We start from the raw sequence: 26,969 nt of genomic DNA on the forward strand, positions 1-26,969 counted from the left end.
AGGACTCAGTTTCCCGGCAGGCCACGCGGGTGAGGCCGCGGGCCGGACGCGAGTTGCGGCGCTGGCAGCTGGAGTGACCTGGTCGGTGTGGTACGTTTCGTGGCGATGGCTTCTTTCGTGACTGAAGTCCTGACTCACTCGGGGAGCCTGGAGAAGGAGGATCTCGGCACCCGGATCAGCCGCCTGACCCGGCGGGTGGAGGAGATCAAGGTGAGGGCGGGCCGCCGGCGGCCGGCTGCAGCTGGGTGCGGAGCTGCCGGGGAGAGCCCTGAGTCGGAGGCGAGGGAAGTGTGGAGAATTGCTTGGAGAGCGGTCACCAAGGCCTGGGACTGTGAGGAGGAAGGGGCCTTGGCTGTGCAGTGGTGGGAAGTCGTGTTAAGTTGAGCAAGAGTGAGCTGGAATGGAAAAGACTGAAGAAACCAGCGGCGCTGGAGGTGGGACTGGAAGCCCGGATGTCCAGAGAGGGTTGGAAGAGAGGACAGGACAGCCCACCCTTTCTCTGGCTGCTCATCTCCACCCGCCCCTCTATTTATGGATGAATTGTAGGAAAATTGCGGCATTATCCTCGGATTTTCTTTTAACGGGTTGAATATGTTTCTAAGTTTTAATTCACGCACGGAACTTGAGGCTTGCTGAGTGCTGCTGGTGACCATATCTTAGGCTGCATGGAGTTACAGCCACAGCTTCACTTCGCATTAGTCTTACATGACAAGCCACATCTTCAGTGCTTTCATTTACAATGACGTGCACCTGAGTAAGTCTGAACATCAGGGAGCAAGCTTCCCACAACAGTTGATGACACAAAAGTGGCTTTATTAATTTTATGTATTCATGTCAGTGGCATCTCTATAATGTGGCTTAAGTTTTTTTTCAATGACTTTTTAATAACCTAGGAAGAGAGCATTGCTCTCAGAGCCTACTTTTTCTATTAGTTTCATACATAAACTTGAATCTTCAGTCAACTGAGAACTTCTTTCAATGCCTCAAAGAAGCATAGTCCCTCCTCCCCCAGCTCCTATATTTGGCCATTTCTCCATCTTTTTTTATTTTTTTATTTTTTTGATTTTTCGAGACAGGGTTTCTCCGTAGCTTTTGGTTCCTGTCCTGGAACTAGCTCTTGTAGACCAGGCTGGCCTCGAACTCATAGAGATCCGCCTGCCTCTGCCTCCCGAGTGCTGGGATTAAAGGCGTGCGCCACCACCGCCCGGCTTCCATCTTTTTTTAAAATAACTTTCAATATATTTCTACCATATATATGTATTTGTGTATATATATAATCTTCTATGTCAAGTGTAGCTTCCTGCATAAAACAAACGGCTGATTTATTTTTTGTCTTGAGAGATAGTCTTTCTCATTGTGCTGGAATACTTTCTAACTCTGCTGGAGTATTACTTTTCAGCTCTGTATTTTGGTTAGTTTGGAAAATAGTATCTTCTCCTTAGAAGGAGTTAGTTTATGGGCAAGCGTAATTTACTCAGTGTCAAGTGTTCAAGAAGGTATTGAGTTGCTTTGAATGAAGCAACTCATTCCTTTCAAAAAATTTTTTTAATTTATGTGCATGTTTGGTTGTATGTGTGCTGTGGTGCGTGTCTGGAGGTCAGAGGACACCTTCCGGGAGTCAGTTTTCTTTTTTTACCATGTGGAATTGAGCTCTGGTCATCAGGTTTGATGGCAAGCACTTTTACCATCTGAACCATCTCCCCAGTCCTTCTAATCATCTGAAGAGCTTTAAGATTAGGTCTTAAAGTTTTGTAGCTCAGAAGATAGAGATTAGTAAATTAAGGTATTCAATTTATGGATTTATATGTTTAGGTAGATGATTCAAATTTTTGGACACGGATCCAGTTCATTGTGAAACTTTTGTCTGTCATTCTCATTTCTAGAGTCTGTAGAAATCTTGGGCATTGTTGGGGTTGGTAATTGTTGTCTTCCTACATATTAATAATGTCTGGGATCCTTGAGAATGAATGAAATGGTTTTGAAGGAAACCCATTGCGTGGAGGGAAAGCTATTGGTAACTAGATAAAGTGCTAACATTGGGAGATGCTGTATGTTTTCAGGAAGTTCCTGATTCATTTCATCGTTGTACTTGTATTATAGGGGGAGGTGTGCAATCTGATCAGCAAGAAGTACAGTGAATTCCTGCCTACCATGCAGAGTGCACAGGACCTGGTTACCCAGGTAGATAAGCTCTCTGATGACATCGACCAACTCAAGTCCAGGATAGATAATGAGGTAAGAATAGATTGTTGTAGGGCCGGGCGGTGGTGGCGCACGCCTTTAATCCCAGCACTCGGGAGGCAGAGGCAGGCGGATCTCTGTGAGTTCGAGACCAGCCTGGTCTACAAGAGTTAGTTCCAGGACAGGCTCCAAAAAAAAAAAAGAATAGATTGTTGTGTTGGGTAAATTTCGATTTCTTGGGGAGGCATTGTTTTAGCTTCTGGATTTCTGAGGCTATTCTGTGGAGCATTTCCTTGTTGGTAAATAGAGGTTGAACCAAATCATTGTAGGGTGACTTCAGTTCTAAATTTGAACATTCAAACTTAAACATTCATATGTACTTTCTCTTATGGTACTTTTTTTTTTAGTGAGGATAATAATGTCTTACATTTGAGTGGATTTTTAAATTAAAATCGGAGGACTCGTTTTCATAAGAAAATGAGAACAGATAATGGTTAGAATGAGATCATTTGGACTTTTCCTAATTGGAATGTTTGTTTCTCTCTCTCGTCTCGACAGGGTCTTTCTGTGCAACTCAGGCTGGCCTGGAGCTCACTATGGAGCCCAGGCTGGCCTTGCACTTGCCATGCTGCAGCTTCCTCTTCCCCAGAAGCTAAGATTAGAGCCTAGAGGCCTGTGTTGCTATGCGCAAGCACCCTTTCATCTTTTAATAGCACTCTCTTAGGGCTGCAGCTGGCCTTGAGGCGTTTAAGTGTCAGACACTTTTTCCAGAATTTGGCCTTTTATAAAGCTGGCTTGCATTGCTCACCACAGCTATTCTGCTTCTCGTGAGCGCTTGCAGAGGGCTCCTGTACCGCAGTACCCTATGACATAGTGCTTCATAGCTTTATGGAGAGTGGTATACTTTAGGAGCGAAGGGTCACTGAGGCACAAACTGCTTGGTTACTGAAACAAATCTAGACCCTTGGCTCTAGATATATGGGCTGAGTAATTCTGTCATGCACAATGTATAAAGCACTGTATAAGGTATAACTCATGTCCGTGGCTTCTGTTCACTAGATGGCAGCCCTCTTTTGGTGTGGCAGTCAAAAAATGTCTCCAGACATAGCCAGATATTTCAGAGAACCAAGGAAGATCAGTAGAGAATGGCTCATGGAACAAGGGGGAGGAAAGAGGAGGGAAGGTTGGAGTGTGTTAGCTTGATATTGATGAAATAAATAGGCTTTGGGTTGAGCAGTAAAAAAAATGGTGCTTTTTTCGGGCTTTTTGAGTCAATGTCTCTATTGCCTCCCAAGTACTGAGGTTAAAGGTGCGCACGCACACACACACATATACACGCACCTGCACATACACCTGCCTGTTGAAAATTGGTGTTTTTGACAGGGACGATATTGATGAACTGGCGGAACTAAAACCTTCGTTACAGTGAGGGGTAGAGTGACTGAGATGAGGAACTGAGTATATGTGTCAGTTAGAAAAAGCGTATTCGTGAGAAGGAAGAGAAGAAGGCAACTGCTGAGAAACAGGGTAGTTGTTCAAGTGGAGGAAATTTTTTTCAACGGTGGGAAAATTCAGCATACTTAACTCTGGTGGGAGGAGCTTTCCATGCAGCATAAATGGTCAGTTCCTTGTTTCATGAATGAATGAAGAATGAGGTAGGGAGAAATGAAAACACAGAAGGGAGGAAGTTAACGATGCTCTCAAAGAGTGGAGGAGAATGAGAAGTGGATTCTGCCTCAACATTTAGAAGAAAAGTTACTTGTCAGTGGGGATGCCTTTCTAGTAATCTTAAGTGGATGAACTCTGTACTGAAAGTTCTGAAAGAAACTGCTTATGTTAAAAGAAGGTAATGAAGCAGGGATAGGCACATCTCTGTGAGTTCCAGATCAGTCTGGTCTACATAGTGAATTTTAGGCTAGCCACGGCTATATTGTAAGGCCCTGTCTTTATTGATTTTTGTTTGTTTTGTGTTATATGCTTGCTACTTAAACTCAGGTCATCGGGGCTGGTGGCAAAAAGCTTTATTAATTGAGCCATCTCGTCGACGAGAATGGGTGTTCTTGTATAGGGTAAGGCTTTGAACTCAGTGGACCCTTACAGCCCCTCCCAGTTACCTTCAATGTTTAAGTTTCAGCGTGAATTACACTGTTACTAAAGCTTAGTGATAAGTTACAGATGTCTTATTCTTTTGATGTAGTATTGCTTAAAAAAACTTACACTTTTGCTGTATAAATTAGGTCCGTCGGGATCTTCATATATCGACTGCTGAATTTACAAACTTGAAGCAGCAGCTGGAGAGAGACTCTCTTGTGCTAGATTTGCTCAAACAACTGCAAGAGGTAAGTAAGCTCAGCTGGAACTTCAGTGCTTGGCTGGTGAGGAGGCTGCCTCTTCTTCTAATTGGTTGGTATTCCCTGAAAAAAATGGTATTTTCACATTCTACAAGCAGACATTTAAAACAGTAAAACACAGCAATGAAAATGCCTGCTAATCTAAAGTTATCTTTTTCAGTTTTCTTCTGCTATTGAAGAGTATAATAGTGCACTAGCAGAGAAGAAGTACATCCCTGCTGCTCAGCACCTGGAGGAGGTACACATACTCTTTGAAGTCTGAGCCCTTAGTGCTATCCTTGCTATTGTTATGTTTGTGTCCTTTTAGCCTTTGTTATTCAGCAGGTGGCTTCTAATTTTCTGTGAATCTAGAGGAAATGTTTAACAGTGATTGCATTTTATTTCCAGGCACAGGAATGCTTGAAGTTATTAAAATCCAGAAAGTGCTTTGACTTAAAACTGTTGAAGTCTCTTAGCATGGAGCTCACCGTCCAGAAGCAGAACATCCTTTACCACCTGGGAGAAGAGTGGCAGAAGCTGATTGTGTGGAAGTTCCCTCCATCAAAAGGTGCTGCTGACCTCAGGTGGACTGCTTTGCTTAATCTGCCTGAACCACTTTGGCCTCTGAATACACCCTAAATATTTGGTATTTAAAAACAAGACTCTTTCATGTACTAACACATTAGTCTATTAGTTTTTCTGAATTTCATTTATTAATCTTCTAACCCACCTTTTAGTGTGATTTCCCTTTTCACAGGTTTTTCTTTTTCATTTTTTGATTAGTATATATCGTGTATAGTAATAGAATATATTGTACATAATAATAGACTTCATGATGATGTTTTCATAATGTAGTTAATAGATTTTGGTCATAGTCACTCTTCATCCACTTCTCTGTCGTCTCTCATTCCCAACGGTGACTCGTGTAATTATTTGTCTTAGAATGAAACCTAGGAAGGTGTTTGTAAAGGATGTACATTTTATCTGTTAGATATTGAAATTTAGAGTATTTAAAAGTAAATCGCAGAAACTCCTGCTCTCTTTCCTATATCCACTTTGCCCCCACTTATTTTTACATATTATATGGTATTTTAAAAAGAAATCATACAGGAAATGAAGTGAAGCTGGCGGTGTGTTGTACTCTTTCTAGTAACACGCTGGTTATTAGACCTGTTAAGCTGGTTTGGTGGCACTGGTACGTGAAGGAGGTCTGGGAACCAGGGCTCACTCTGCAGTCCTTGCTTTTTGTCATTCTGCACACACTTAGGTAGCATCTCTCACTGGTGTATCGTCGTTGTTGCACTTATCTGAATTTTTGAAAGCAGTGTATAGGCCATGTGCATCATACTTAATCGAATGTGAGAATGTTGTGATGGAACTTAGGAATCTCAGCAGATGAAGTGCTATGAGTTGATGGTCACCTTGCATTGGGAGACAGCTGATATTCTCTTCCTTTTCATAGACACCAGCAGCTTAGAGTTTTGCCTGCAAACAGAACTTCATTTCTGCATGGAACAACCCCAGAAGGAGGAGGTGGCCCCTCTGCCACCCATCAGTTCTGTCCTCCTGGCGTTCTCCATTCTTGGAGAATTACCCACCAAGCTGAGATCATTTGGTAAGTGATTTGCTTCACTGACATTAAATTTCAGAAGGGGATGTGAAAGGGATGGCCGAAGAGATGAGGGACATCTAAGGAGATGACTCGTGACATCAGAGCAGCTGTTCTCAGCTTCCTGGCGCTGTGACCCTTTAATACGGCTCCTCATGTTGTGGTGACCCCAACCGTACAAATATTTCCTTGCTACTTCATAACCAATTTTACTACTGTTATGAATCATAATGTAAATATCTGATATGTGACCCCCAAAGGGTTTACGATCCACAGGTTGAGAACCTGCATCAAAGGGCATGGCCATAAATATCTTTATTAGTAATGAATGGGTCCTTTTTTTTTTTTTTTTTTTAGTTTCTTTTTTTTTTAAATATTTATTTATTTATTATGTATACAATATTCTGTCCGTGTGTATGTCTGCAGGCCAGAAGAGGGCACCAGACCTCATTACAGATGGTTGTGAGCCACCATGTGGTTGCTGGGAATTGAACTCAGGACCTTTGGAAGAGCAGGCAATGCTCTTAACCACTGAGCCATCTCTCCAGCCCCGAATGGGTCCTTTTTTAAAACTAGTCCTTAATTTTTTTTTTTTCAATAGCATGATGCTTTATTAACTTTGAATTTTCTTTTTTTTTTTTATTTTTCCCTAGTCCTTAATTTTTACAACTTTATTTTTTAATAACTTCAAAGTCTACAGGTGGGAAAGATTCTCAGAGAAAACGTGTAATATGTAATTTTATAGGTATATTTTTTGTGAGATTTACTTATTTTTATTTTATGTGTATGACTAGTTTGTCTATTTATTTGGGTACTCTGTGTGTGTGTATGGTCTCCAAGGAAGGTGTTAGATTCCCCAAGAACTGCAGTTATAGGCAGTTGCCATTTGCCATGTGGGAGCTGGGAACTGAACCTGGGTCCTTTGCAAGAAGCAGCCAGTGCTCTTAACTCTTGAGCCATCGCTCTAGTCCTCATGATATATAATTTTGGCACATTTACTCTTTAGAAATTTCCTCTAGTGATGGTTTTTAAACAAATTTTATTTTTGGATTTAATTTCTTTTAATTTTATATATATGAGGTTTTGCTTGTATGTATGCATCATGGGTATGCCTGGTGCCTGTGGAGGTCAGAAGAGAGCAAGATCCACTGCTGCTACTAGAGTCATGGTTTTGAACCACCTTGTGGATGCTGAGAATCGAGCCTGGTCCTTGCAAGACAAGAAATTCTCTTTAACCGCTGAGCCATCTTTTCAGCCCCTGATATTTAAATTTCTATTTTTTTTTTTTTGAGACAATGTCTTATTCTTTATTTCTTTTTGGGAACTTCATGTATGAGTAGTGTATTTGCATTCCCTATTTTGTAGTGGTTGTTGATGAGTGTCCCCATGGTAACGATTTCAGGTCAGATGTTGCTGAAGTATATGCTTAAGCCTCTGGTGACTTTCCCATCACTCCATGCTGTGATTGAAAAGCAGCCGAATTCAGTTACCATTCGCTTTCAGTCTCTGACGACAGACTCAGAGCATCCGTCACCACCTGAAGCTTTTGCAAAGATCCGGTTGGTCCTGGAAGTGCTCCAGAAACAGCTTCTAGGTGTGTACCCCAATGTGGTCTTTTATAATCTGAAAATGTGCATACTGCTTTTGCAAGTATACTCTTAGGGCTAAAGTGCTGATATGTCCCAGTGAAGGGGAGAATCTGGGGTAAGCTAGGCCATAGAAGCATGGTAGATCCTTTCTTCCTTCTTGCCTACTTGACATTTCTTCTCTTTGTTCTCTGTTAGCAAGTTGGGTCATCAGTGGCATCTCAGATCCCATGTCTTAATGGTATATTAGCTGGAGTCCAGGGTGTACTTCTGCTGGGCTCTGCTTTAATTACGGGAGAAATGAGCAGGTACTGTCGTACTTATTTCCATGGGAAAATTCCCTTTAGTCTAGTGCAAATACATGAGCAGGACTTGGCATTTTGGTAATCTTTATATCAGAAATAGCCTGTTTTTGTGTTTTATTATGAATCAGGTTTTTTTCCCCTATAAGTTTCTTCTGTGTGTGGCAGTGGTAGCCTTCACCTTTAATCCCAGCACTTGGGAGGCAAAGGCTAGTGAATCTGAGTTTGAGAATAGTCTGGTCTACAGAGCTATTTCTGGGACAGCCAGGGCTACACAGAGAAACCGTGTCCCAACAAATCAAAACAAAACAAAAGCTTCTTTTGGTGTTTTAAAACACTGCTGCTATTTCTAGTCTGTTTGACTTCTGTTCTCATTGCCTTCTTCAGTGGTCTTGTGGGGTGTTCCAGCCAACATTCTTCTGAAGAAAGTTTTTAAACACTTTAAAAATGTTGCTATTTGTGGACCCTCCTAACAATCATAAATGGTTTATTTTTGTATAAGTGATTTAGATATAAGCAAGGAATTGTTTGTAACTTTGATAGGAGCAGAACACTTCACACCCACAGTCCTGCCTCCCAAGGTATGTATTGCCGTACCCATCTCCCAGCTCCACTCTTCTCTTGATTCTTCAGAAGAAATGCAGTTTTGTTGTTTTTGGTTTTGGAGACAAGAATCTTGTGGTCTGGTGTGGAACTTACTACATATTCTAGATCAGGCTAATACTTGTCCTACCTCTCATCTTCTTAGCTGCTGGCTCTGTTTCCCAGTGCCTTCATGTTGTCAGTTAGGACTTCAGCTAAGAAATTTTGTGGGGACACAAGTCCTGAGCAAGTGATGAAAGACAACAGCCTCCCTTTTTAAAATGTGAGATCAGTGAGAAATAGAGTGCGGTGGTTCATGCTTGTATTGGCATCTCCCAGGAGGCTGAGGCAGGAGCATCACAGTGACTTTCAGGCTACCCTGGACTATAGAGTAAGATTCTGTCTCATTCTACATTACATCCCTCTCCCAGATCTACTTTCTCATTTTTGATTATTTGAATATTTAGCAAGCATTCCTGTTATTTCATTGAAAACACAGCACTAATGATGCAGTTAACCGTTCTGTAACTCATGAGGATTGGCAAAGAGCACAGCGTCATTCTATTTATTATCTTCTGTAAACCAGGAATAATTAATTTATAGTGTCAGCATGTATGTAAACTGATCCTCCCCACCCACTCGAGAGAGGGTTTCTCTGTGTAGCTCTGGCTGTCTTGTAACTTGCTCTATAGACCAAGCTGGCCTTGAACTCACAGAGATCTGCCTGCCTCTGTCTCCAGAGTGCTAGGATTAAGGCACGCTCTACCACTGCCTGGCTTGATTTTCTTTTTTAAAAAATGTCTGTAATGACTACATTTCATAGTCTATTTCAGAGGCAACCTGGAATGGAGTCTAAAAGGGGGCACCAACATTTTAGCTTTCCCTAGCTGCTTCTCTCTCTCTCTCTCTCTCTCTCTCTCTCTCTCTCTCTCCACCTACTTACCTGTCTATCATGACAGCGTTTCTCTGTGTAGCCCTGACAGTTTTGGAACTCACCAACATCATCTTGGCTTTCCCCCTTTTTGTTTGTTTGCTTGTTTATTGAGACAGGATTTCTCTGTAGCCTGACCATCCTAGAACTCACTCTGTAGACCAGGCTGGCCTTTAACTTACAGAGATCCGCTAACCTCTGCCTCCTGAGCACTGAAATTAAAGGTGTGCGCCACCACCACCCAGCATTGTTTGTTTATTAACTGCAGTGTGGGTGTGGATGTTGAAGGGCAAACTGGTGGGAGTCAATCCTGCCACATGTATGTTCTGGGTATTGAATGTAGATCACTAAGCTTGTGTGGTAAGCAACTTTATCCACTGAGCCATTCACTGTTTTATTCAAATGATAAATATGGTATTCTAACTATAATACTCCCAAGATATTTTGGAGAAACTAGCCATGAGATAAACTCTAGAGGAGGCGCTAGGATACCATGCTTGGCAGATGACACAGTGTACTGGAGTGTTATTACTGGTGTTCTGCTTAGACTAAATCCTATACAGAGAGGGAAAAGTACAGTGTTCTTTCTTTCTCTTGTTTTTCATTATTAAAATGAAGCAAAATTTTGTGAGGTTTTATTAAAGACGAGTTTTAACTTCGAATGCATACTTTCTGAGTGCTTGTTATATAGTGAGCTTAATGACTTAAGGGCAGATGACTAGTGTAGACAGCATGACACACACTGTTTCAGAGTGCGGGAGTGCTGCAGTGAGCAGGAAAGTAAAGTAATCACGAGTTTATGTCTTGCGTTGTCAAGGGCAACCTGTTGAGGTAGCTGTAGAGTTGTCTGCACTATTTTCTCTCTCACCATCTTTCTGTTCTATTTGGCTTTCTCTGTGTAGCTCTGACTGTCCTGGAACTTGCTCTGCCTACCATCTTAAAACTTAATCATCTTAGAAAACTCGGGAACTTAATAATTTGTTGGGATTGTGAATAGTTTGTCTAAAACCTTTTCTTTTGAATTCAGATTTACCTCTTGACCCTGACCTCGAAAGTGGAAAAGCCCCTGAGATCATGTTGGCTGAGATGCTTGGTGATGTGATCTGGGAGGACCTGTCTGAGTGCCTCATCAGAAACTGCTTGGTTTATTCGATCCCCACAAATAGCAGCAAGCTACAGCAGTACGAGGAGGTAAAGAATGGGAGATCCATCCTTCCTTCCTTCCTTCCTTTCTTTTTTTTTTTTTTCCTCCCTAGGACAGAGCTTCTCTGTGTAGCCTTGGCTGTCCTTGGAACTTGCTCTTTCTGTAGACCTGGCTGATCTTGAACTCACAGAGGTCCTCTTGCCTCTGCCTCCTGAATGCTGGGATTAGAGGTATGTGCCACCACCTCCTGGCTTAAAGTATGCTCTTAAGAAAACTATTAATATAGAGTAGAAAAAAATCAAATCCTACATATTTTCATTTCTGTTCTGCCTTTATGATTAAGAAAATATGCTTTCTTATAAATACCTTTTTTAAATTTGATACTTATATCAGCTGTGAAAGCTATTGTGGGGCTGGGAAGATGGCTCAGTGGTTAAGAGCATTGCCTGCTCTTCCAAAGGTCCTGAGTTCAATTCCCAGCAACCACATGGTGGCTCACAACCATCTGTTATGGGGTCTGGTGCCCTCTTCTGGCCTGCAGGCATACACAGAGACAGAATATTGTATACATAATAAATAAATAAATATTAAAAAATAAATTCTAAAAAAAAAGCTATTGTGTAGCACCTTTAACCCCCCTTTTAGTGCTTGTTTGAATGCTAAGGTAAGGGTGTTTATAAGATCTTGGCACCTTTTCAGTCTTACAGTTCTATTAAAAATTTCTTCCCAAATGAATCTAGGTTTGGAAGAATGTATAATTAAAATTTATTTTATTTTATTTTTTTTTGGTTTTTCGAGACAGGGTTTCTCTGTGGTTTTGGAGCCTGTCCTGGAACTAGCTCTTGTAGACCAGGCTGGTCTCGAACTCACAAAGATCCGCCTGCCTCTGCCTCCCAAGTGCTGGGATTAAAGGCGTGCGCCACCACCGCCCGGCAAAATTTATTTTTAATTTTAATTCTTTATAAGATGTGTCAGGGTTTTCTCTGAGTGTATGTGTGTGTGCCATGTGCCTTGTACCTGTGGAGATCAGGAAGGGGCATCAGATCCTCTGAAACTAGAATTACAGGTGGTTGGGAGCTACCAGGTAAGTGCTGAGAACTGAACCACAGTCTTCTGTAAGAGCAAGTTCCTTCAACTGCTGAGCCATCTCCATTTCCCAGAATGTATATTTTTTAAACCAAGTAATTGATGACTTATCCAGTATAGTGGGTTTAAAATTTTGGTATTGAAATGTATGTACATGTTGATCTTTTTGTAGATTTGTGTCTGTAGGTTTAGCCTGACTGTTGACTATATTTGGGGAAAAATTTGCTTTTTATTAGATAATTTAAGATGATTCTTCTTGTCATTTTCCTGAAACAGTAGACTATAGAATCTATTTACATAGCATATATACTCTATAAAGTACTATAATGTAGAGATGATTTATATGTATAGGAGGGTGTACATAGGTTGTATGTGAACAGTGCCATTTTATACAAAGGGCTTGATGATCCTTGGATTGTAATTTCTTTTTTTTTCTTTTTTTATTATTTATTTATTTATTATGAGTACAATATTCTGTCTGTGTATATGCCTGCAGGCCAGAAGAGGGCACCAGACCTCATTACAGATGGTTGTGAGCCACCATGTGGTTGCTGGGAATTGAACTCAGAACCTTCGGAAGAGCAGTCACTGAGCCATCTCTCCAGCCCTTGGATTGTAATTTCTGAGGGCTGTTCTGGAACTAATTCCCATAACATACTTAGGGCTAACTGTATATAATTCTTTTCTTTGTCTCCTATTGTTTCTGTCAGATTATCCAGTCTACCGAAGAATTTGAGAAGTCCCTAAAGGAGATGAGATTTTTAAAAGGTGACACTACTGACTTGCTGAAATACGCTCGGAACATCAACTCTCATTTTGCTAATAAGAAGTGCCAGGATGTGATTGTGGCAGCTAGAAACCTGATGACCTCTGAAATTCACAACACTGTGAAGGTACTTGGGGTTTACTGCGTTGTTTATGTAAAGCAGCTTAAGTTTGAGACACACGCGATGAAGTAGAAAGGAGTGGCAGTTGCTGGACTCCTATGCCTCTTTCAAGTGCTCCTACGATCTCCCTTTTCTTTGACTATTGTGAACTCCAGATAAAATATGTCCTTGAAAGCAGCGGTATCAACTGAGAAAGTCTGTATAAATGTCGTGGATTGCTGTTGTTGAAATTAAAAAGCAGATTATTCTTATCTTCATTACCTGATATGTGTGCTTAGATAGACTGTATTGTGTGTAGAGAGTGTGACCTGTTGTGGAATGTTCACTTCTTGCTTCCATGGGCACCTGCACACTCATGCATGCCCATGTGTGTGCGTGTACACACATAAAAACAAAATGAATATCTTTTTAGAGGTATAAATAAATAACTTTCAATGAGAGTGAACTAATTTGCATGAAGAACAGTTTACTGTTTGACTCCCAATAATTCCAGGCCATTTTGTTTTATATCGTATATGTATGTCTATATTATACATACATATATACACACATATAATGATATAATTATATCATATATCATTTTATATATCTATAAATAAAATAACATTTGGTAAATGTAAAGCATTACTGAAACATTCTGAACATTATTAGAACATAGACTAAGGCAATCTATTAATAGATTTTCCCAGCCATTTTTCTGAGTTGCCTGAAATGGCAGTGAGGGTTCTGAACTTCATTTTCTTTTCTTTTCTTTTTTTTTTTTTTTTTGAGGCAGGATCTCACTGTGTACCCTGGCTGGCATAGAACTCATTGTATAGCCTGGCAGTTGTTGAAGTAGGAGCGGCGGGTCTGCGCCCCCGGCACCCGGGCGCCCCCACGGCTAGCTTTACCCAAAATAATTACACGGAAACTGTATTCTTTTAAACACTGCTTGGCCCTTTAGCTCTAGCCCTTACTGGCTAATTCTGATATCCCGATCAACCCATCTCTAATAATCTGTGAGCACCGGTCTTACCGGGAAGATTCTAGCCTACGTCCATCCTGGGTTGGAGCTTCATCGCGTGTGTCTGCCTGGGAGCGAGGCATGGTGTCTCTCTGCTCCAGAGAGCAGAGCTGTCGCGTCTCTGAGCTCACTTCCTCTTCCTCCCAGCATTCTGTTCTGTTTACTCCACCCACCTATATTCTAAGCTATGAGCCAAGCAATTTGTTTATTACTTAACCAATGAAATCAACAGATTGATATATGACACTCCCACATCAGGCAGTGGTGGCACATGCCTTTAATCCCACTATTTGGGAGGCAGAGGCAAGTGGATCTCTGTGCGTTTGAAGCCAGCCCGGTCTATAAAGTGAGTTCCAGGACATCCAGGACTACACAGGGGGATTCTGTCTTGAAAAATCAAAACAAAAAAGACAGAAAGAAGAAAGAACTCATTCTATAGAACAGACTGATCTTGAACTCAAAGAATTGTCTTCTCTGCTTTCTGAGTGCTGGGCTTAAAGATACCCACACCCAGCTCAGGCTCTGGACTCTTGGTCCTTTCTTCTCTGTACCTCATCTTCCTTGGAGAGTCCCATCATTGTGTCCATTCCAACAAAGTGTTTAGTCATTTGAAACACAGGTATCAGTACATTCCGAGGTAATCTGGAATTTTATGAGAGCTGAGAATAATGAATTTTGCAAGTCTTCTCAGTTATTCCAAATCTTTGCTTTTCCATCAGTATTAAGAGTCCCACAGTACATGAGATTGCTAACTTCCTCCCATGTGCTGTCAGTCATGATCAAACAGTCTTTAAATCAGGCTGCTTCCTTGCAGATCCTGCAGTCACTCTGGAGGGCCACAACTTCATCACCATGGAAATCTTGAGTGCCTTTATCCTTTGCTGTGTGCTTGAGTTTGAATTTTTCTGAAAACTGCATTTTCTTTGATTTGATTTGCTGTGTTTGAATCTTAGATTGCCCCTGATTCTAAGGAAACAGTACCAGACTTACCCAGTCCTGATGTGGACAACAAGCTGCAAGGACAGGTGTGCAGACTGCAGTTCAGCGATCCTGGGAACTTAGAGCCTGAAACTTCTCTGGACCCACATTCCTTTTCTTTACCCACATGCCGCATCAGCGAGTCTGTGAAGAAATTGATGGAGCTTGCCTATCAGACTCTACTAGAGGCAACAACAAGTAGTAATCAATGGTAACACAGATAAATTGTTCTCTGTCATTTATTTATAGTAACACAGGCACATGTGTTAAAGCAGATGCTGGATGCCTGTGTTGGCTTATGGACATTAACCCAGCACTTGGAAGACTGAGGCAGGGTTGGGAGTTTAAGGCCATCCTGGCCTACAAAGCAAGGTCTGGGCCAGCCTGGGTTACCTAATACAATCCTATTATGGCAAAGAAAATAAACAAGACCCAGAAAGGCAAACAGAAAACAAAACAGAAAGAAAAGAAAAAAAAAAAAACAAGAAAAAAAAAACAAAAAAAACCCCCCAAATCAGTAGATATCTAGATTTATTTGGCATTAAAAATTTTCACTCTTTAGTAAGCTATGCTTTAATTTTTGGCTCACTTTTTGGTTTTGAATTTAAATTTTGGTTTAATTTTGGCTCTCTGTGATCATATATTATTTAAGAAAGCACAGGCAGAGGACTTAGAACACTCTCTTGAAAAATACTCCCTTAATACTGACATGCTCATTGCTGCGTAATTGTAGTCCTACCACATGTGACAGCACCCCATGCAGGTGGAGACTTCACCTTTCCACTCTGCACGGCAGCGTGCTGCGGGACGGAGGGTCGGTCTTCTTTGGGACTAGAACATGCCAAGATGTGACTTCACCCGTTCAGGATGGCTTTTCTCGATCTACACTGTATTCAGGGTACCTTAGGCTCTAGTTCACATCTCAAACAGAATCTTTGTTTTGAAACAGCTCCTAAGGTAAAAATGATAGGCTAGCCAGTTGATTGTAGAGCAGGCCTATAAAAGCCCATTCAGTATGAGTCTGTTTAGCTATTCTTACTTAACTTTAAAGAAAACTGTTTGAGTTTGGGCTTGACTTAGTCATAGGATCCTCAGAACTGTGGGTTATCTCCATGTGCAAACACATTTTGGGGGTGGGTGGTGGTTCAAGACAGAGTTTCTCTGTGTAACAGCTCTGGCTGTTCTGAAACTTGCTCCGTACACCAGGCTAGCCTTGGCTCTCTCTGTCTCCTGAGTGCTGCGATTAAAGGTGGGCACCACCACCACCCAGCACAAACACTCTTTTAGATTGCTCTGGATAGAACATGTTTACCTAGTGCTGCTGTGGCTTCAGTCTAACTGCAGTATTAGTATTGATTTTAAGTAGAAAGAAAAGTGCATATTTATTTTTGTTATTATTATTTGTGTATGTGAGTGCATGCATGTGTGCACGCACTTGTAATTGGTCATGCAGTGGAACACATGTGCAGGTCAGAGGACAATTTTGTGGAATCATTTTTCTTCTACCTTTTCATGGGCTCTGGGACTCACACTTGGTTCACTAGATCTGTGAGAGTGCTGAGCCATTCACTGGCTTGTGCAGAAGACCTGTTTCTTTGTAAGGGATGAATATGATCTTTTGGCAAAGTAAATATAATTGTCACTATTTCCTCGAATGACTTTCTTCAAATATGTCAAATCAGAAGTTAGAGATGCATGGCAGTATTTAAAATTTTTCTTTTAAGAGAATGGATGCCAGACATTGTTTTGGTATGCTGAATACTTATATTCATTCCATTTGCAACAGATTTTTAAAAAACTATTTTAGTTATTTAAAAATGAATTTAAAAAATTTATGTGTATGGATGCTTACTCTGAATATATATCTGTGTACACAATTATGCCTGGTGCCAACAGAGGTCAGAGGTCAGAAAAAGACATTGGCTGTCCTGGTGTTGTGAGCCACCATGTGGTTGTTGGGAATAGAACCCTGTGTGTAGGGGTGTTGCTTGGCATCCAGAATGGGCTTTAAAAGAGTAATCTCTCCATCTCCATGTATTTTCTCTTTTAAGGTTCATTTTGAGTTCAAGTCCCCTGTTCCCCTCCCAACACACACACACACACACACACACCTTTTATTTTTTTTTTTATTTTTTATTTTATTTTTTTTTTTGGTTTTTCGAGACAGGGTTTCTCTGTGGTTTTGGAACCTGTCCTGGAACTAGCTCTTGTAGACCAGGCTGGCCTCGAACTCACAGAGATCCGCCTGCCTCTGCCTCCTGAGTACTGGGATTAAAGGCGTACGCCACCACCGCCCGGCTCACACACACCTTTTAAATGCATTTTAATAGTAATCTTTAGGTGGTTAAAGATCAGATTTAAAGGGCAAAAATGATTGAGGGTTTGATACAATTTTCAAAAGTGTTGTTTCATCTCTTTGCATTGGCCGGGCGGTGGTGGCGCACGCCTTTAATCCCAGCACTCGGGAGGCAGAGGCAGGTGGATCTCTGTGAGTTCGAGACCAGCCTGGTCTACAGAGTTAGTTCCAGGACAGGAACCAAAACCACAGAGAAATCCTGTCTCAAAAAACCAAAAATAAATAAATAAATAAATAAATCATCTCTTTGCATTGGGCAAGAAGGAGGAAGGTAAAGGCGGAAAGTCAGTCTGCTTCTAAACCCAGTGTGTGCCTTTATTGGTGCCTTGCCCTTTGCAGGTGACATTTGCTAAAGGCTTAGCTCCATTTGTCACTGGAACGATACTTGGGTGCTGGCAGGGCACATATGGATGAATGGAAAAGAGGCTTTGGGTTGAATGCTTCTTGCTGAAGGTCGTTGGTAGCCGCGTCTTAGGAAAGAGACTCAGTTTATAGATGCTGATGGGTATGTCTCCATCGAGAGCCTGTGCTTTCCGCAGCTGTAGTTTCTGTGTGCTGCTCGTCAGTAACAGAAGAGCTGCTTCAGTTTGTATGATTTGTTTTCCTTCCAGCGCTGTTCAGCTTTTCTACTCAGTGAGAAACATCTTCCATTTGTTCCATGATGTGGTGCCAACATACCACAAGTAAGTACTTCATTTCTGTGTTACTGTGTCTAAACTGGTAAGTCAGGTTAAAACCGCTACCTTTGTAACCACAGCTATTGATTGCACTTGGCAATAAAAGTACACCACACTAAGACCTTTAAAGGCTAAAGACATTCACTGTGCTGTGTACAGTGATCTTGCTGCAGGAGGGTGGCACACACTTAAAACTCAGAAGAATTTTATCCAGTTTTATGCCTAGGCATTTTTTGAGCCACCATACTTTTCTTGGTTACGAAATAGAAAGGTCCTCATCCAATGAGTGTGCTTGGTGTTTGTAGCTCTGCAGACACTGTCCCATGAGAAGGCCCTGTTAGTGTGAAGTATGGTCAGGCTCTCTTTTTAATGTTAACACAGCATCGGGCTGTATTAACCCGATGTCTTGGCCTTTAAAAGTTTGCTTTTAGGGCTGGAGAGATGGCTCAGTGGTAAGAGCATCACCTGCTCTTCCAAAGGTCCTGAGTTCAATTCCCAGCAACCACATGGTGGCTCACAACCATCTGTAATGAGGTCTGGTGCCCTCTTCTGGCCATGCAGACAGAATATTGTATACATAATAAATAAATAAATAAATTTTTTTTTTAAAGTTTGCTTTTAATATTAATCTGAAAAGTTGCTCAACTCTGCCTCTAGTTCTTTCCGTTATTCAAACGAAATGTTTTATATTGTCTTTTGTTTGTTTGTTTTGTTCTGTTTTCAAGACCAGTTTTCTTTGTATAATCCTGGCTGTCCTGGAATTCATTTTGTCAACCAGGCTGGTTTCAAACTCAAGAGATTCTCTGTTTCTGTTTCATGAGTGCTGGGATTAAAGGTGTACACCACCACTGCCTGACTTCTGCATGGATCTTATAGATATTTTTAGTAATTTGTCACCAAAACTATTCCATAGTTAAGGGTTCCGCTCTCTCTTTTTTAGAGATTGAGGTTATTTTTTATTTATGTTTATGTGTGTGTGTTCATAACCTACCCTTGAAGGCTAGCATAGGGTGTCAGATCTTGAATGGAGCTACAGGTAGTTGTGAGTTTCTGGATATGGGTACTAGGAAACAAACTTAGGGTCCTGTCTGAATGGTTTGTACACTCAACTGCTGAGCTATCTCTCCAGCCCATCTACTTTCAAAGAAAAAAAATAGTATATTATTTGAAGGGTTTTTTGTTTGTATATTTGTTGTCTTGTTTGAGACAAGGTCTGTGCAGCCCTGGCTGTTCTGGAACATGCTATATAGATCAGGGTGGGCTCAAGCTTACAGAGATTTGCCGGCCTTTGCCTCCCAAGTGCTGGGATTAAAGGCATGTGCCACCATGCTCAGCTTGAAGCATTTTTTTAAGATTGGATTTTTGAAAAGTTTGGATGATTTTTGTTTGTATTTTTTTAATGTAATATCTTTTTTTAATCCAATTTTATTTATTTATTTATTATGTGTACAATATTCTGTCTGCGTGAATGCCTGCAGGCCAGAAGAGGGCACCAGACCTCATTACAGATGGTTGTGAGCCACCATGTGGTTGCTGGGAATTGAACTCAGGACCTTTGGAAGAGCAGGCAATGCTCCTAACTGCTGAGCCATCTCTCCAGCCCCTTAATGTAATATCTTAAACTAAGATATCTCACCTTAAATGTGACCAAATGAAGGAAGAGTAAAACCTGTTGGTTCAGCTGACAGCCTTTTCTTATAGGTTCAGAGATTGTTTTGGCAGTTCTGAGACATATTTCCACTGTGTGGGTTTGCCTCCTTTCCCTTGCATGGCTTTGCACCTCTGTTAGATTACTTCAGGAATTTTACGTGTGCATCAAACCACATGGAAGCTTCCAAAGCAGGTTTCTGTACCCCATGCCTGTGGTCCAGGAGCTTGGGGATGGGAAGACCTGGATCTTTTTTTTTTTTAATTATTATTATTTTATTTTTATTTATTCATTTATTTGTCTTTTTGAGACCTAGCTCTCCTGGAACTAGCTCTATAGACCAGGACCTTGAACTCAGAGAGAGCCACCAGCCTCTGCCTCCTGAGTGCTGGGATTAAAGGTGTGCGCCACCACCCCCCGGCTAGTACCTGGATCTTTAGCAGGTTTCTAAATGCTGCTCATGTTGCTTGTCAGGGGGTTGTACTTTGAGAATTATTGCTCTCAGATGTGGCATTGTTTTAAAACCACTTATGAAACTTCTCAAGTAGATATCTTTGCCTAGGCCTCACCCCTAGGGTTGGTCTAAGACTCCTGCTTTGTGTGTGTTTCCCCTGAACCTCCTCTCCCCTCCCTTCTCCCTACACCATGCCCAGCCTTTTTATATGGGTTCTGGGGATTGAACTCAAGTCCTCATGCTTGCATAGCAAGCAGCCTACCAACAGAGCTACCACTCCAGCACCCACAGATGGTTGTGGGGCCTGTCCTGGAATGGGGGCATCCGGTCTCTGGCCTGTGCCGGCATTCAGGCAGCAAACTAGAAGGTGTGAATTGAATGGTGTTTGTATAGGGTTTCTTTCTGAGCTAGTTAGAGAATAATTTGTGTGGAAGAATTGAAGCAGTAATTTTTCAATTCTGGGATAAAAAATCTTCTGCAGAGATTTCCAAAAGTAAAAATGCCTGATTTTATTCTCAAAGGTTTTGATTTAATGTTTGAAATAAACTCTAAACATCTTTATATTTTCAGATTTCTCATGTGATTCTTTCTGATCTGTAGTCAACTTGAAAAGTTCCAGTGTTTCATTATATAAATAAATGGGAATTCAGAAAGCCTGTATTTCCCCTTGCTTAGAATGAAGTTTACTGTGTTTCCCATGCCAAGAGCAACACATCTACAATTTATTCTCTTGGTTTTTCTTTTTTTTAAGTCGAGAGAGAGAGACAGAGACAGAGGGGCAGATACTTACTGAGGCCAGAAGTTAGATTCCCTAGAGCTAGAGTGGTTGGTAGGCCACCTGACTTGTATACTGGGGACCAAACTCAGGTCCTATGCAAAAGCAGCAGGCACTCTTAGTTGTTGAGACCTCTCTCCAGCCCACCATTGAGACAGTTGTATTGGATAAGGTCACACTGGCTAGAACAACTGACTGAATGAGAATGATTGCATGTTTTGCTATGTTCAGCATTTACAAGGTAGACAGTGGTGAAAGCCAAGGTCTGCCACCTTAGAGGAGAGACAACTTTCCAGAAAGCTTGACTTGAGTAACAGGTGGTTTCCTTTTCTGCCTTTCCTTCCTTTTGACCTAGGGAGAACCTTCAGAAGCTGCCCCAGTTGGCTGCCATTCACCATAACAACTGCATGTATATTGCTCACCACTTGCTGACCCTGGGCCATCAGTTCAGACTGCGTCTTGCCCCCATTCTTTGTGATGGCACGACTACCTTTGTGGACCTTGTGCCTGGCTTCAGGAGACTTGGTAACTGAAGCCTCGCATTTGGGGGATGTGACTTATTCCTAATAGTGTAATATCTCTGTAATTTAATAGCCGAGGAGGTTAGGAGTTAGTGACATCTTAGATGTGTTAGAGTGTGGGAGGTCTTCTAATGTGTTAATATTTCTACTTATTTAATTCTGTAAAATGGATTCAATTTTGTGCAAGTATTACTTTTTCATGCCATGATTCTGTGGTATGCTAGCATCCTGACTTTATTGCTGGTATGCATTAACTTCAAGTCATTTGTGTCGGGAGAGAGCCACATAATAAGATGTGTCCCGTGACAGCACTATGTGTTGTTGACAACCCTCACTGGTGTCTGTCCTTGTTCTTTTGGAAACCCCAAAGCAACTCCCTCCCTTTAGGACTTCCTTGGTTTTGACTGAGATTATTAGAAGTCCAGAGAAATCCATTGTAGGGTAAATTGAAATTTACAATGAGGGTACCCAGAGAAGAGTTGAGAATCTGTATGGTTCAAGTAGCTTTTCAGCTGCAGGTATCCCCATCAGTGGTGTAGACACTGGAACAGTAGGTAGCTGGGTTGTTTTTCTTTTTCTTTTTGGGGTGGGGTGGTTGAGACAGAAATTCTCGTATACTAGCTCTAGGTGTCCTGGAACTAGCTCTGTAGACCAGACTGGCCTCAAACTCACAGGGATCCATCTGTCTCCCAAGTGCTGTGATTAAAGACGTGCACCACTACTGCCCTACTAAGTAGCTGTTTTTCTTTTCAAGCTGTTGAGAAATGTTTATCTGTCTCCTTTGATAGGACCAGAGGGAGTGGCTGAATGGATTCAGAATCAGTTTATATAGATATGAAGTTGACAAAGAAACATTTAGTGGCTTTTTCAAATGCAGTTGTTTTCATAAAGATTGAGGAGCTGTCAGCTTCTGTCCATCTCTCCCACCCTGGTTTTGTAATGTGTGATTCAACAGGTTTACAGATTTTTATTTTCCCATTGTAGGCACAGAGTGTTTTTTGGCCCAAATGCGGGCACAGAAAGGAGAACTTCTGGAAAGATTATCAAGTGCTAGGAGCTTTTCAAACATGGACGACGAAGAGAATTATTCTGCAGCAAGCAAAGCCGTGAGGCAGGTAGGAGGCTGTTACAGGCACTGACCATGGTGCTCCATCCTTAGAGCCCCTTTACCCCACTTAGCAAGATGCTCAGTTGATTCCTGTGCTCTCTGTTGGAAAGTCTAGATACCTGTCACAGCTCTGGATAAGGCCTTCTTCCTGTTCAACCAAGACAAGTGGAGGGTGTCTTTCCATTGACTCAGATTTTAAATGTAGGCTTTTATCTCTGCTCCTGTGTTTAGTGAGTCTTCCCTCCACTGGTGTATATTCACTGTATGTGGACTGGGCTTTATAAGGACATTTGCATACAAGTATTAATAGAACACATACCCCTTTCCTTCCTTTTTCTCACCTTTCCTGTCAAGTGCTGAGTCCCTTGCTCTACTTTCGTGTCTTTCTATGTACATCGTTCTATGGGTCTGTGTAAAATCTAGGAACCACAAGTGAGCAAAGCCATGATCTGTGTCCTCTGAGATGGACTTGATTGGCTTACAGTGATCATCTCCAGCTGTGCATGTTTTCTCACAAATGACATGACTCCGGCCCTCGAGGCTCAGCAGTATTCCATTGCGTCCATACCACACGTAGTTTATCTCATCCTCTGCTGATTTGCCTCTTCACCATGGTGCTCCCATCAGGATGAGTCTGCTTTTCTTCTCTTAGGGGTGCCCCGGAGGTTAAACAAACATGCAAGAGCCATAGAGTCCCACTTACCTCACTTTTATATCTCTCCTCTACCCCGTTTTATTTATCACATAAAACGTTAAGTGTAAATCTAGAACAGTGTGAATTATGGCCATCTCCTTCCATGTAAATAGTTTCATTCTTCTGACAGGTACTGCACCAGCTAAAGAGACTTGGAATTGTGTGGCAGGATGTTCTACCAGTGAATATATATTGCAAGGCCATGGGGACCTTGCTAAACACAGCGATTGCTGAGATGATTGGCAGAATCACTGCTCTGGAGGTAAGAGCTGATACAGACTTGAAATGCAAGTCTTATCCCGCACTGTGACCTTATTAAGAAAGTGATACTGCAGTCTTATTTTTAATTGACACAAATGGTAGAAGCGATTGGTCAGTTAGTGTCTGACTCAGGCTATTGCGGTTTGGTTGGTTGGTTCCAGTTTTGTCTGAATTCTGTTTTGCTGGGAACTTGCTAATCTCTTCTACACCTACATAAGAAAGTAGGGTTGTGCAGCTTCTCAATCTAGCATCCAAATTAGAAGTGAGGACATTGGAAACTGGGCAGTAGTCCGAGACATTTAGCTTGAAGTCATTTGTTCTGCAGATGAACTAAGTATTTGAATTTACCAACGTGAACAGTCTGTGAAGGCCCCACTTTGCCAGCATGCTGTGCAGTTGAGTGGACTATGTGATCCTATGGAGAAAATTGCCTGGGCATGGCTAGCTGATCCTCCAAAGTGTTGATCCATCAAACCCTTCCTTGCTGTAGCTCCCTGTCCTTTGCAACAGGCCGTGTGTAGCACATTGTGCTGGGGACACAGGCTCCTGTGCGGACACACAGAACTGCTGACCATCGCCTGCCACACATCTTATCTCACGCTGACTTCAGGAGGGTTTTCAGAGAGCTGACTGGACCTAGTGACTAATGAGATATGCTTCATTGGTTGGAAAACATCTGCCCTGCCCTGCCCTGCCCTGCCCTTTGACTCAGTTCTTTTCTGTTACGTTCCCTTTGTGCTAACTAGGACATCTCAACTGAAGATGGCGATAGACTGTATTCGCTGTGCAAAACAGTGATGGATGAAGGGCCACAAGTGTTTGCACCTCTGTCTGATGAAAACAAGAACAAGAAATATCAGGAAGAGGTTCCAGTCTATGTGGCCAAATGGATGCCCTTCAAAGAACTGATGATAATGCTGCAAGCTAACTTGCAAGAAATTGGAGACCGGTGCGTATCTGTTTCCCTTGGCAGCATATATATGGTCACAAAAGAGGACTAGGACCATCAGTGGCAGTAGTTACCCCCCCCCCCCCCATGTGTGTGAATGCGTGAGAGACACACACAGATAGGCAGGTTATTGAATCCAGGGTCTTGTGCATGCTGGGCAAGCCCTCTACCATTGGGTCACATCTCTAGCACCTCTGTTACATAGAAGAATTTCATGTTTCATTGCAGTAGCTGGGGCCTTTGAGTAATCTTTCATAGGGCAGATCTCATGACCATTTTCACATTTAATAACAAAAGTTTTTCATTCATATTGTTTTGATAGAATATGCGTTTGTTTGTTTGTTTTGGGGAATTTTGAGACAGGGTTTCTCTGTAGCTTTGGAGCCCATCCTGAACTAGCTCTTGTAGACCAGGCTGGCCTCGAACTCACAGAGATCCACCTGCCTCTGCCTCCCGAGTGCTGGAATTAAAAGCATGTGTCCCCACTGCCTGGCCAGAACATGTGGTTTTGGCATGCACTACAGGTGTTCTGGTGTTTCTAATTAGTGCATCCTTCTTACACCTGAATGATGCATTTTAAGAATGATTAGATCCCCATCACTGCAGTTTAGAAAAAATGAAAGAGCTGGGCATATACTATGTACTCCAGGTCTTACTGTATACTCCAGGTCTTAACTATATACACCAGACTGGCCTTGAATTTCGAAAGATCCTCCTGCCTCAGCTTCCCAAATGCTTAAATTGCAAGTAGTCACCATATGTGGCTCAATTTTTGTTTTATCTCTCTTTTTTATTTACTTATTTTATGTGTATGACTATTTTGTGTGTATGTATGTCTTTACACTGTGCACCAGATATGTGTCTGAGACCGGAAGAGGGTATCAGGGCCCTGGGAACTGGAGTTGCAGACTGTTGTGAGTTGCTGTGTAGGTACTGGGAATTGAACCCTGGAACCCTGATCTTCTGGAAGAGCAGCCGTTACTCATAACCACTGAGCCATCTCTACTTTTTTTCTGGCTCTGCTAGATGCAGTCATGAGCAGTCATATCTAAAGAAGAATGGGGTTCCCAGGGTTTATTTAATTTATTGAGTGTTTGGATCAAGTAAGACAATTTAAAGTCTGACTTTTACAGAGACATAATAGGAAGTAGAACTTGTCTTGTTTTGCAGGTGGGCAGATGGAAAAGGGCCCCTGGCAACTGCATTCTCTTCCAGCGAAGTAAAAGCTTTAATCCGTGCCTTGTTCCAGAACACAGAAAGAAGAGCTGCTGCCCTTGCTAAGATTAAATAGCTCTCCCTCCGAGAAAGCCTTTCTTGACTCTGGGTTCCTTCATGGGTGTCATAATTTCCTTCAAGACTTCTCAGAATCATTCATTGGTTTTGGTGAACCAATGTATCATGGAAATGTGACTTAACATAAGGACATCTGACCTGGCCTGGATGAAGACTTTCTGAACTGGATGTAAAGATATTACTTTTAGCAAAGCACTGGGTTCCTTGACTGCCGCTGCTCTCCTCTGCCAAGTGTGAATCTGCTGGGCAGCATGGTTTGTTCCCAGGCCCTCTGAGAGTTGTGTACATTGTAATTTTAGACCCTGGCTTTGGATATTCCAAAGTTGGGGTTCAGAATTTGTAAGATACTTTTTTTTTGTTTGAGTGGGGACTAGGGGCACATTACTTGGCCTTACAAGAATTAGGGAGATCTCTTATATTTCTTTCCAGTAAATAATGCCTTTCAGAGTTAAGAGTGAGTGTCTTGAATAACAGGAACCGTGGCCAAAGAGACCAACACCAAGTTTTCTCACAGACTTCCTTTATTGAGGTTTGACTCACACTTACTTGTCTTCTCCTTGAGCTGGAGTCTGGCTCTGTTGTTTGGCCGACCTTGCGCTCTCAGTCCTCCCTTGGCTTTCCATCTGTAAGCACGTACCACCATGACTGCTCATTGCCCCTCTTCGTAAGACTGCCTCATACCTTTGAGAAGTTTTTGGCATGTTTTGCTATTATGATTTAATTAGTTTTTTCTGGATGGATCCCTTCTCTTGCTGTTCCCCATTATGAAGTCCTGTTCTCTCTGTACCCTGTCAAATGTCAAAGATTCTAAATTGTCAGAATTCCTTTGCAATGTTATGTGGGTAAAATCTATCACTAGGCTGTATAGTCTAGTCCTTTAGTTGGTGTACATGGGTGATCTTATTTTGCCTGTGTATATGTGTGTGGTTTGTGAGTGTTCTCACATATGTGTGGAGGCCAGAAGTTTCTGTTAGGCATCTTCCTCCATTGCTCTCTGTCTTCTTTTGAGACAGGGTCTCTCGTTTGAACTTAGCTCATTTCTTTGGCTAGTCTAGCTAGCTTATTCTGAGGATCCCTGTTTTTTCCTTCCTGAGTGCTGGGTCACCACCTTTATGCAGGTGGAGGGGACCGGACTTCCTCTCCTCACATTTACATGGCACCTGCTTTACCCATGGAGCCATCTCCCCAGTCCCAGCACAGACTTAAGTTCTCAGTTCAGCTTTGTGTTCTGAGATCCTCGTAGTCTTTGGAGGTGCATACTGTGATCGCTTATCCCATGTTGTGCTCTAGCTTGTGTCTCTCCTGTTACCATCCTCTTTCAAGAAGGAGGCCGGGAAGTCTGTTCTTGATGTGCTTCAGTAGGTGCTTTCTCCGAGGGAGTTCAGTACATGGCCCTGCAGCTTCAGTCTCCAGGGTCCCAATCCTTTGCCTTTGAGAAACCCAGTTTTCCTACTTAGTGTCTTTTTGTGTTTTCCGTTCTCCCCTTCTTGTTTTTAGTTCTCCTTCGATCCTGTGAGTCAAGTCATTTTGCTTTTTTAGTCTTACTTTTCTTATTTGTGGGTAATAGAACTAAAAACTAAAAAAAAGAAAAAGACTTCTCTTTAGGATTCAGGT

General features: G+C 41.9%; 1 protein-coding gene across 1 annotated transcript; it reads left to right on the forward strand.

The window, feature by feature from the left end:
• Zw10 (zw10 kinetochore protein) lies at positions 1-26,159 on the forward strand. The gene is made up of 16 exons (XM_041638548.1): positions 1-210; positions 2,101-2,235; positions 4,419-4,520; positions 4,693-4,770; positions 4,920-5,079; positions 5,974-6,126; positions 7,523-7,714; positions 10,549-10,712; positions 12,462-12,644; positions 14,595-14,830; positions 17,587-17,658; positions 20,885-21,054; positions 22,035-22,165; positions 22,983-23,114; positions 23,860-24,062; positions 25,233-26,159. Exons 1-16 carry the CDS (start codon positions 106-108, stop codon positions 25,351-25,353), a joined length of 2,337 nt encoding a protein of 778 aa, XP_041494482.1. The 5' UTR covers positions 1-105; the 3' UTR covers positions 25,354-26,159.
• The last annotated feature ends 810 nt before the right edge of the window (positions 26,160-26,969 follow it).

Source organism: Microtus oregoni, unplaced genomic scaffold (assembly GCF_018167655.1).
Source record: "Microtus oregoni isolate MIOR12 unplaced genomic scaffold, Mior012 000055F_ref0000237, whole genome shotgun sequence".
Classification (NCBI taxonomy): Eukaryota; Metazoa; Chordata; class Mammalia; order Rodentia; family Cricetidae; genus Microtus; species Microtus oregoni.